General features: G+C 39.9%; 1 protein-coding gene across 1 annotated transcript in view; it reads right to left on the minus strand.

The window, feature by feature from the left end:
• Positions 1–12,676, minus strand: part of LOC117299777 (hyalin-like) — a 37,313-nt gene continuing 24,637 nt past the window's right edge. Inside the window, exons 20-23 of the mRNA XM_033783292.1 lie at positions 11,177–11,422; positions 9,675–9,917; positions 2,894–3,076; positions 1–790 (exon numbers count right to left, since the gene is read on the minus strand). Coding sequence (XP_033639183.1) covers positions 498–790; positions 2,894–3,076; positions 9,675–9,917; positions 11,177–11,422 — 965 coding nt within the window. The 3' untranslated portion in view covers positions 1–497. The remainder of the gene's footprint in view (positions 791–2,893; positions 3,077–9,674; positions 9,918–11,176; positions 11,423–12,676) is intronic.

Raw genomic sequence — 12,676 nt, forward strand, 5'->3', positions numbered from 1 at the left:
GGACTGAGGACTGCACCAGTAAACTGATCATGCTTAACATTGGATCAGACATATCACCATAATCAGAGTCCATTAGTTTAGATGTGGAGTAATAACCATATCAGTATTTTGTTAGAATGAGGATGGTTTCTAGTAAATGCAGCTTCAAGCATGCTTTGTATAAAAAGAGTTTTGGAATACAAGCCAGTCCACTGGCTTCTCAATTCATACTTTATGTCCTAATTTTATAAACCATTAATAGAATACATTTTAAAAGAAAAGTAAATACCATAAACCATATGAACTTATATTGTGGTGGATCCGGGAAAGATTGGGGGAATGGGCGGGGCAATAAATGGCAGGGCGTAGATAAAGACTTTTTTCTTTGGTAAATGAAACATTTTTGTATTTTTTAGTAAAATGACTATCAGGATCCACCAATTAAAATGAAGCGTAACGGAAATGTCTTCAAAGGTTTAATTATAACAAAGAGTGGTAAGGACCAGCCTTGCCTTTTGTTATAACTGACCAATCATCCGTTTGGCTTGGTATTTGCATAAGTAGCCTATCCAATCAGCTTTCTGGTATGAGGCTATTCCGATGATTTGAATATCCAGGGGGGTGGATGGATCCTGCCATTGCATGAATGGTTTCTCACTCCCTTTGCCCACTTGGATCAATCCATTATTGGTGTAGGTGATCCAGAATCGATGGAACTGGTTGGAGGGGTTAAGGATACCAGGCGTACGCTTGGTGACGTAGCGGGGCTTGCATAAAACTCCACATCTCATGAAAGATTTGCTTCCAATACCTACAAAATAGACAAGTCATGTTTGTATTTTTTCTTTTTGGGTTCGATCAAAGAAAAATTTACTGGAGCGGGACTTCAACCAACAGCCTCCAGATTAACGTACCAGCACTCTACCAGCTGAGCTATCTAGCCCTATGTTGTGGTTTACGTTATTAATCCGGAGTAAAACGGATAAACGTACCGGCGCTCTACCAGCTGAGCTATCTAGCCCTATGTTGTGGTTTACATTTATCCGGAGTAAAACGGATTAACATACCAGTGCTCTACCAACTGAGCTATCCAGCCCTATGTTGTGGTTTACGTTATTAATCCGGAGTAAAACGGATTAACATACCAGCGCTCTACCAACTGAGATATCCAGCCCTATGTTGTGGTTTACGTTATTAATCCGGAGTAAAACGGATTAACATACCAGCGCTCTACCAACTGAGCTATCCAGCCCTATGTTGTGGTTTACGTTATTAATCCGGAGTAAAACGGATTAATGTACCAGCGCTCTACCAACTGAGCTATCCAGCCCTATGTTGTGGTTTACATTTATCCGGAGTAAATCGGATTAACGTACCGGCGCTCTACCAACTGAGCTATCCAGCCCTATATTGTGGTTTACGTTATTAATCCGGAGTAAAACGGATTAACGTACCAGCGCTCTACCAACTGAGCTATCCAGCCCTATGTTGTGGTTTACGTTATTAATCCGGAGTAAAACGGATAAACGTACCAGCGCTCTACCAACTGAGCTATCCAGCCCTATGTTGTGGTTTACGTTATTAATCCTGAGTAAAACGGATTAACATACCAGCGCTCTACCAACTGAGCTATCCAGCCCTATGTTGTGGTTTACGTTATTAATTCGGAGTAAAACGGATTAACGTACCAGCGCTCTACCAACTGAGCTATCCAGCCCTATGTTGTGGTTTACATTTATCCGGAGTAAAACGGATTAACGTACCGGCGCTCTACCAACTGAGCTATCCAGCCCTATGTTGTGGTTTACATTTATCCGGAGTAAAACGGATTAACGTACCGGCGCTCTACCAACTGAGCTATCCAGCCCTATGTTGTGGTTTACATTTATCCGGAGTAAAACGGATTAACGTACCGGTGCTCTACCAACTGAGCTATCCAGCCCTATGTTGTGGTTTACGTTATTAATCCGGAGTAAAACGGATTAACGTACCGGCGCTCTACCAACTGAGCTATCCAGCCCTATGTTGTGGTTTACATTTATCCGGAGTAAAACGGATTAACGTACCGGCGCTCTACCAACTAACTACACATTGATGAGTTCCTTTAGAAGAAGTTTCTCTTTTTTTTCACTCCTGGATCTTGATCTGATTGGAGAGAGGCATGACAAGGGCATTTTCTTTGGGAGTGGCTTAGTTCTTTCCTTCTGTTCATCTCTGCAGACTCAAAGCAAACACCTCTGCAAAGAGTTACTCAATATTTCTGTTGTTCAATTGTTGTCTTCAAAAACAGAGTAAGTTTTAGTTACTGTGTTTAAGTGCCTTCTTGGAATAGCACCGGGCTACTTATCATCTTGCCTTGCTTTCTACCAACTGCCACGCTAAAGCTTGCAATCAGCTTCCGACACCACACGCTTAAACTGAACACTCAACCATCAGAACACTCTCATCCGTTCACAACCGGACGTTCTCCTTGGTTACTCCCCGAATATGGAATAACCTCCCAGTACGCATCAGAAATTGTAACTCGTTGCCATTGTTAAAAAATCTCTTAAAACTTATTTGTATAGTTCCATTGGTTTCGCCCTTTTTTTTTAGTGCTTTGATCTTGATGTAAAGGCGCTTTACAAATGCTCTGTTGTTTGTATGTTTGACATCTCTTATATCGTTGCGGTACCCGCTGCAAAAACATAGGATTCCAACTGCCTCTAGCTACCGGGCAACTTCGGTAGTCTAGTTGGTAAGACACTGCTCTTGAATCGCAAGGGTCGTGGGTTCGAATCCAACCTGAGTGACATGCCTGTGATATTTTTTCACAGGACTCGGGAAAGTACTGAGTATACAGTGCTAACACACATCGGTGTATGGGTAAAAACAAAAATTGATACAAAAAAAATAACTTGACGCTTTAACTCACCAATCTCGTAAACATGTGGACTTTCCCTATCTTCTGCCAGGGCAACAAACACGGTTCCGCCTGACCGGACGGCAAAATCAAAGCGCATTTTATCCTCCTCTTCCGACGTGGCCAAAGGGAACATGAATTTGTAGTTGTAGTTGTTTTTCTGTCCGGGAGTCGATAGGGATAAGTTACACCGTGCTTTAGAAGAAAATAAGGAAAAAGAAGTTTGTACTCTCCTTGCATGGTTTAAAATAATGGCTAGAATTTGACACTGGACCGCAGACCCGAGGCCAGTGATTAAAGGAACACGTTGCCTTGGATCGGACGAGTTGGTCTATAAAAAGCATTTGTAACCGTTTGTTATAAAATGCATATGATTGGAAAGATGTTTTAAAATCAGAATACAATGATCCACACAAATTTGCCTCAAAATTGCGTGGTTTTCCTGTTACTGTGCGAACTAACACTGTCGCCCATTTATGGGAGTCAAAAATTTGACTCCCATAAATGGCCGACCGTGTTAGTTGATAAGGTAAAAGGAAAACCGTACAATTTAGAGGCATGTTTGTGTGGATCATTGTATTCTACTTTACAACATCTTTCTACCCATATGCATTTTATAACAAATGGTAACAAACGCTTTTTAAAGACCAACTCGAACGATCAAAGGCAACGTGTTCCTTTAAAGTATTGGGCCAGTAAACTCATGACCAAAGACGTCCGACGGTCTTGTGTTTGTGTTCAAATGTTGAACTTTAATCTGATAAATAAAATATCAGTTGGTTATTGAAGAACATAATATTACATAAAACAAAATGAGATCAATCTTCTCTTAAGCACCTTTTCTAATTTAAACAGTTTTGCTTCACTGTGTGGGCATTTTTCTTCTTATTTGATAACCTACAAAAGTTTGATCAACTCAATGGGAAAATGTCATGTGGAGTTTTTACAAAGTAGTCCAAAATCTTCCGTGGATTTTTTTTAAAGACGCTAATCAATTATGTTTTTATCAATTGCCCTAATGGAGCACACCGACATAATGTCACAATGAAAACACTGACACACACACAAACACAAACACTAGCTGTTGGTATCTGGGCACTTAAGTGTTGGAGGGTGGAGTTGTGATTTTAGGATAGGGGCAGCTGCAAAAAAAATTATATCAAATATCAGTTACAGACACAGAAAACATGCACAACAACAACTTACTATGGCAAAACAAAGCACTGACAAACTGTTTTAGTACATATCGACAAATCCAAGTGAAAATTATGTGTCACCATGACTGGGTAGAATGTATCATTGTTCCTACATATAAACCCCTTGCATTTGCCGCCATCTTTGATGAAACTTTCACATGTGAAGGGCTATCATTGGCTGAGAGTCATGACCAGCAAGCACTTTTCCATTGTTTTACATTAAAGAAATTGTGGTCAATGCCTTCATGTGCAATCTATCTACTGTATTGAATATGATGTCACTGTTCAAATATCTGCCATAAAACATGGCATCTGTGCGCGTGTGTGCGTATGCATATGCTGCAGAAATCAAACCGGGAACGCTGCGTGCTTCATTGATGTACGCGTTTGGACGCGCGGTTTGCCCTACTAGATGGCGACTTTCATAGCAACAAAGGGGGTTATTCAATACGGTATATTGACCTCTTTGCATCTGTGTCACGTGGCTGCCCTGACTCACCTATTGTGAGTCAACAGGTAATCATTTTAAACTCCACAAAAAATATGCACTACACTTTATATCACACTGGGACATTGACTTCCAAAATCAGTATAAAAGGCAGTGGACACTATTGGTAATTGTCAAAGACCAGTCTTCTCACCTGCTGTATCTCAACATATGCATAAAATAACCAACCTGTGAAAATTTGAGCTCAATCGGTCATTGAACTTTCGAGATAATTGTCCCACGAAGTTGTGTGCGTTTAGATAGTTGATTTCGAGACCTCAAGTTCTAAACTTGAGGTCTCGAAATCAAATTTGTGAAAAATTACTTCTCTCTCGAAAACTATGGCACTTCAGAGGGAGCCATTTCTCACAATGTTTTATACCATCAACCTCTCCCCATTACTCGTCACCAAGAGAGGTTTTATGCCAATAATTATTTTGAGTGATTACCAATAGTGTCCACTGCGTTTAATCAATAATTAATCAGTAGTTTATGTGTATGCACATACAGGCCTCTTTTAAACCAATGATGTTAAGCCAACTGTACATGTATGAAGTGCCTGTGATGTGCTTTCCAGATATTAACAAAAATAAGTTACCAGGACATAAATGCAAGTAAATAAACCAAACCATATACTATACCAACCAACTTACAAAACAGTACATGAACTGGTATTGGAAAACCAACACTTTATCCTATCCAAAATAAACCATGCTAACATTGAACAACACTGAACAACGCTACACAACAGGCTCAAACCTGCACATCAGGAATTGACAAAACAACTTTAAAACCACAAAGACTACCACTTTAAAGCACTGGACACTATTGGTACCATATTTACTCTAAATAATTGTTAGCATGAAAACTTATTGGTAATGAGCAATGGAGAGCTGTTGATAGTAGAAAACGAGAAATGACTCCCTCTGAAGTAACATTTTTTGTTTTAAAGAGGTTATTTCTCACTTGATTAATTCATTAGTATGCGTCTGAAAGCACAGAAATTTGTGCAACCATGGTGCTTTTTACCCCCATTATTCTCTTTGATGACCAATTGAGTCCAAATCTTTGACGTGAGAATACTAGTCTATGACAACTATATCAAAGGTGTCCAGTGCCTTTGTGACGTATGGACTAACCAACATGGCACGATTTCATAGCGCTGCTTCTTGCTGCATTTTGTACCTAAAGCTCAAAGAATCACGCGCAATTTACAGGGTGCCATAAGTTTTCGCGAATTTCTGCACTTAGGGCTCATACAACAATCGTGGCTGTGCAAAAGTGCCTAATTTTGTGGTAAGCAGTTATTTAGCAGTGCCATGAAGTTGCTCGAGGAATGACCAACAAAAAACATTGATTTGTTTCACAAGGTATACAAAACTCCTTTTTAAAAGAAAAGGTACGTCATTGGTTACTGGAATTTTCTTCAGAAACAAAAAGTGATTAAAGGAACACGTTGCCTTGGATCGGTCGAGTTGGTCTTTGAAAAGCGTATGTAACCGTTTGTTATAGAATGCATATGATTAGAAAGGTATTTTTAAAGTAGAATATAATGATCCACACAAGTATCACTCGAAATTGCGTGGTTTTCCTTTTACCTCGTCGACAAACACGGTCGGCCATTTCCATAAATGGCCGACCGTGTTAATAATAATAATAATAATAAGACTTGTAATGCGCACATATCCACCCTGCTGGGTGTTCAAGGCGCAGTAAAACCAAAACAAAAACAAAAACAAAACACAAAGAAAAACAGACACAACAAAATTAGTCATTGAAAACCTGTGACATAAGATAAGTTTTGAGAAGAGACTTGAATTTTGCGGTACAAACACAAGATCGAAGATTAAGTGGTAGAGAGTTCCAGATGCGTGGCGCGGCTGAAGAAAAAGACCTGTCACCCCATGAGTGTCGAGACTTGGGTTCAATGAGGAGAAGCATGGAACTTGATCGAAGATTCCTTGATGGAGTGTAAACTTGAAGCAGTTCAGAAATATAGTGGGGAGCCTTGCCATTTAGAGCTTTGTGGACAATGAGCATCAGCTTGAAGATGATTCGTTGAGAGATAGGGAGCCAGTGTAGTTGTTTCAGAATGGGGGTGATAGAACAGGATTTTCTAGACAGTGTCACAATGCGGGCAGCAGTATTTTGGAGCCGTTGAAGTCGGGAAATCTGGTTGTTAGGTAGACTGTATAGAAGAGCATTGCCGTTGTCAAGACGAGAAGTAACAAATGCGTGAATGACCTTTTCAGTGGCACTTTTATCCAAGTACTTGCGAATCTTACCTATATTCCTGATGTGATATGATGATAAACGAACAATATTGTTGATGTGTGGCTGAAGTGTCATCGATGAATCAAAAATAACCCCCAAGTTCCGAGCTTTTAGCGAGGGAGCTATCCGAGCATCACCGATGGAGATGTATGGCACTGAAACCTTAGTTAACTGTTGACGTGACCCAAATAAAAGGAACTCTGTCTTATCATCATTTAACTTCAGGAAGTTTTGTTGTGTCCAACGTCGAATCTCTTGGATGCATTTCTCAAGTCTTGCAATAGATGCATTGGCGTTTTCTTGAGAAGATTTAAACGTGATGTATAGCTGAGTGTCGTCTGCGTACACATGGTAATTCAGATTAAATTTGAGGATGATGTCACGAATCGGTAAAGTGTACAGCGTAAACCACTGCGGGCCGAGTACCGACCCCTGTGGCACAGAGTAGTTCAAAACAACAGGGTCGGATATCGCAGTGCCAATACATACATGCTGAGTTCTATTGTGGAGATACGATTTGTGTTAGTTCGCAAAGTAATAGGAAAACCATGAAATTTCGAGGCAAATTTGTGTAGATCATTGTATTCTACTTTTTGAACATCTTTCTAACCATATGCATTTCATAACAAACGGTTACAAACGCTTTTCAAAGACCAACTCGATGATCCAAGGCAACGTGTTCCTTTAAGCTTGCAGCAAGTCGCTGCCTGTATAGTGTTGTTCCCTGTATACCTAATAATTATGACGGTAATTTGTCATTTTGCTGAAAAATGAGCCATACTAGTTTAGATGGTAGAATCACAAAATTGATAATTTTTCTCAAAGAAATAGTTCCATTTTAAACAGTTTCATCTTTTTTTTAAACCATTTTATATTTAATTTTGTTTGTGAAAAAGTAAAAAAGGTTAATAAACCAATGGTGTACCTTCTGTAAAGTTAAAAAAAACACACATTTTTACCTTGTATTGTACACATTCACTGTAGAAAGGAATGTCTAAAATTAATTAGTATTTGTTCAGGAGTAGAATTAATTAGTATAAGTAGAGGTAACTAGTTAAAATATTAAAGTTAATGCATATAATTACTTTTCAAGGTACCATTTATTTTCAAAGCACCATTTCGGTAACAGTTTAACAAGTTGCTGTGGGGCAGTGTGCTACCAACCATACCAGAAACACCAGGGGCAAACCCCTTTTCTCAATGATAAGTGTGATGGGTTCTTTTAGGTGCTTTACAGAACACATGTGTCCGACAGCTTTAAGTCCCACCTGTAGGACAAAGTTGTTAAGTGTTTTGCATAAGGACCCAAGTGTCATGGCTAATGGAGTCCAGTCATTTGATCGCCCAATCACAAACACAGCACACTGATAAAGCGCTAAACACCAATAACTTATTAAAGATTTTTTCAAGGAAAAAAGAGAAGACTTTTCAAATGTCTTACATTTCAAGCAACCAGAACAGTATACTTAAGCTCCTCAAAACAATGATGTTAGGACCCCCCCACAAGAAATTACAAATATATGCATTCAAAGATTATTTAAAGACACTGGACACTATTGGTAATTGTCAAAGATCAGTCTCCCCACTGGTGTATCTCAACATATGCATAAAACAACCAAACTGTGAAAATGTCAGCTTAATTGGTCGTCCGAGTTGCGAGATAACTATGAAAGAAAAGAACACCCTTGTCACACCAAGTCATGTGCTTTCAGATGCTTGATTTCGAGACCTCAAATTCTAAATCTGATGAGGTTTTGATATCAAATTCGTGAATAATTACTTCTTTCTCGAAAACTTCTTAACTTCAGAGGGAGCAGTTTCTCACAATGTTTTATACTATCATCCTCTCCCCATTACTCTTTACCAAGTTAGGTTTTACGGTAATAATTATTTTGAGTAATTACCAATAGTGTCCACTGCCTTTAATAAATATACAAAATAACTTAGTTGTGAAATATGGTGTGTAATAAATAATAACAAGAAGAAGAGGAAGAAGAAAGACTTGGAATGCCCACATATCCACCCTACTGGGCGTTCTAGGCGAAGATAAACCAAAAACAAACTAAAAGGAAGAAAAAAGACACAAATAAATTAGTCCTTAGAAACCTGTGACCATGGAGGTAGTTCTACCTCCATGCTGTGACATAGATAAGTTTTGAGATGAGATTTGAATTCTGTGGTATAAATAAGGGAATCAATGTGTGGTGAAGAAGTTTTCAACTAGTGGTTTAATCCCAACGAGGCCTGGTTCTTGATAATTTTACAGAGACGAAGTCGAGGTAAATTAACAACCAGGCCGCGGCGGGTTTAAACCACTTGCTGAAAACCGATTCAACACACTTTGATTCCCATTGATAAATACCTTTTTTCGGTCAAAAACATCATCACTTTTTGGTCAAAAAGTAAAATAAATGCAAAAATTATAATTGTTAAATGATTTCTTTCAACACAACACCCCTCCAGCTATGAAATGGTAAAGCCCTCCGCCTTGGGTAAACAACTCCTTATAAGGGAATGCTGTGCATGCGCGCGTATCGCGTGATGTGGCACAACTGTTTCAGCTGTTGCTATCGACCACTAGGAATGAAGAAACTGTCTTAAAAGAACAGGTGCAAGGTCGCATGTCACGCCCATGAATTAACACTTTTTACCGGTCATAAACAAGGGTTTATACACACCCACATGACGCGCTCTCCACCAATAGGAATAGCGAAACTGTCTGAGGTATTTATGAAGACAAGATTAAAAACTAAATGGTAGTGAGTTTTAGATTAATGGTGCAAGAAAAGAAAAAAACAGAAGAAGAAAAAAAAGGAAGAAGAGCTGAAACAGTTACCTTCAACTGTGACTGTAAACTGACACTCTGAAGTTAACCCAACAGAGTCCGTTGCGATGTAGGTCACATTTGTGTCTCCCAGCGGAAACTCATAACTCTGGTTGATGTTTGGCTCATAGCTGACTATTCTCCCGTTATCGTTAGCACTGGGTGTCGTCCATGTTGCGCCACCGCTTGTTGACCTTGGGTCAATGGAGATGGTGATGTCACCGGGACAGCCTGTGATCTGAGGGGGTGTTCCATCTTCAAACGAATTTTTAAAAACAGAATCATTATTTTTAATTTGTTTTTACCTTTACACTGATATTAAGAATTGTATACTCGGTACTTTCTCAAGTTCTGTGAAAAAAATCCACAGGCAAATCACTCTGATGGGATTCGTACCCACAACCTTCCCATTGCTAGAGTAGATGTCTTACCACTAGACCACCGTGTTAGCCTGGTGGCGAGGGGCAGTTTGAATCCTGTGAGTTAGCAGTGGTATTGAATTTTTTATTGTGTTTCTTGGAAGTGTAGTGGCCGAGTTCAAACGCTGGTGTTTATGATGAGCAGAGTGTGGGCTTCAGTCTCCAGCCGTGAAACTTGTATCCTTAAGCAAGACACTTAACCATTATTTTGTCCTTCGGATGGGACGTAAAGCCGTTGGTCCCATGTGTTGTTGACGCATGTAAAATAACCCAGTGCACTTATCGCAAAGAGAAGGGGTTCGCCCCTGTGTTCCTGGCTGTGGCTGCTGTATGCGCTGTAGCATATATAAACTGTCTTTCTGAAGGTTTGTATATACTCGGCGCCTTGAGTACCTTGTTTGGTAGATACGTGCGCTATATAAGACTTTGATATTCTTTACGGTATGTTGTGGTCAAGCAGTCTGTAAATTCTGATGGATGAGTCATCAGATTGTAGGTTCGAATCCCTGTCAAGCCCAATTGTTTCCTTGAGCAAGATATTTAACTATAAATGCTTCTCTTCACCCAGGAGTAAATGGGTACTTGAGAAGGAGAGATTGTTGGCGTGAATGATTAGAAACATGAGCTGCCAAGTGCTGCATCTTTCAAAGGATTTAAGATTCTGTCACGGGGCTTAACAGGGGTAGTAATGTATTAGGCATCTATAATACATTCATGTTATATTATTCTGGTTAGAATACCAGTCGCACCAATAACCCCGTTTTGTAGAGCAGGGGTGGATGTCACAAAAGGGTTAAGACTAGTCTCATCTCGAGTATGGATGAGTTTCTCGTCCTAGCCCCAGGATATTCGCCTTAAGTTTTTAGTATCTCCAAGGAAGAGTCATAAGTAAGGACTAGTCCTGAGTTGTTTGTGAAATCGACCCCTGGTATCCTAACCAGTTGACCATCAGGCGTGGTCTTGAGAGTTGAATTCCAAACGAGTATAAAAGATACTGTATACATCAGGTTGTTGGCTTTAAACTGAGGTCGGATTCGAACCATGGTACACACACAAATAAAAGAAAGTGAAAGACTTGTGGAACGAAATCCTTACCTTTAATCCGAACATAAAAGTCACACTTGCCAGTATTTCCAGCTTGGTCTGTTGCGAGATACTCAATCGGGGTGTCTGTCTCCAAAGGGAACATAATGAACGTAAAAGAGGTTGTGATATCTGGTGTCAGGCCGGAGTTGTCAATGGCGATAGGGCGTGGCCACATCGGGTATTCAAACTCACCGTCTGCATCTGTGCTTCGCTCAATGTTTTGAGGGCATGAGGTAAAAACTGGGCCTTCGATATCTGTTTAAAAGAAAAACAGGAACTTTCTTTGTTTAATTTGCTGATTACGATTTGCATGTGGAAAGATGTCTGTACCTTCACTTTTATAGGGTGTGTTCGTTTAGCTTCCCTGGGTCTACCCCGGTGTGTGGCGTTTTTTTTTTCCAGGACGAACGTGTGCCGATCATTACCCACGTTCGTCCTGGAAAAAAAACACGCCACACACCGGGGTCAACCCAGGGAAGCTAAACGAACGCAACCATAACAAGAAGTAAAAAACCTAAACATTTAAGTATGTGCACTCATGAACAACATGTTTTCATTTTTTTAAGAGACAACAATCTTGCATGCTAATGAGCCAGTTTCTGTGCTTTATGATTGAAACCATAGAAATTTAAGAAACAAAATTTTTTGACAGAAATATAGTTTATAAAACTTTAAAGGAACACGTTGCCTTGGATCGGTCGAGTTGGTCTTTGAAAAGCGTTTGTAACTGTTTGTTATAAAATGCATATGGGTAGAAAGATGTAAAAGTGGAATACAATGATCCACACAAACATGCCTCGAAACTGCACGGTTTTCCTTTCACCTCGTCGACTAACACGGTCGGCCATTTATGGGAGTCAAATATTTGACTCCCATAAATGGCCGACCGTGAACATCTTTCCTACCAAATGCATTAAAAAAAAAAAAACGATTTTTGGGGTTGAACAAAGAATTGACTAGAGTGGGATTCGATTCAACGACCTCCGGATTTCCTCCGGGAAACTGACTGGGTAAATTTGTAAATGATTGGAGGTCGTTGGTTCGAATCCCGCTCTAGTCAATTCTTTGTTCAACCCCAAAAATCATTTACAAATTTACCCAGTCAGTTTCCCTTGTGGTTTATATTGATATCTGAAACAAAAAGTCGCATCCCCTTAAGGTGATCCCCTAGCTACCGCTTCCCAGGTTGTATCGTAATTTGGGTGTGATCCCTGGCTACACGGCAGTTAACGGTTGTATGGCTTCTGACTGGCACCCCCGAACAAAGTTATTGACAAAATAGGGACACTGCCAATATAGGGCTAGATAGCTCAGTTGGTAGAGCGCCGGCACGTTAATCCGGAGGTCGTTGGTTCGAATCCCACTCTAGTCAATTCTTTGTTCAACCTCAAAAATCATTTACAAATTTACCCAGTCAGTTTCCCTTGTGGTTTATATTAATATCTGAAACAAAAAGTCGCATCCCCTTAAGGTGATCCCCTAGCTGCCGCTTCCCAGGTTGTATCGTAA

This window comes from Asterias rubens, chromosome 15, assembly GCF_902459465.1.
Source record: "Asterias rubens chromosome 15, eAstRub1.3, whole genome shotgun sequence".
NCBI lineage: Eukaryota > Metazoa > Echinodermata > Asteroidea > Forcipulatida > Asteriidae > Asterias > Asterias rubens.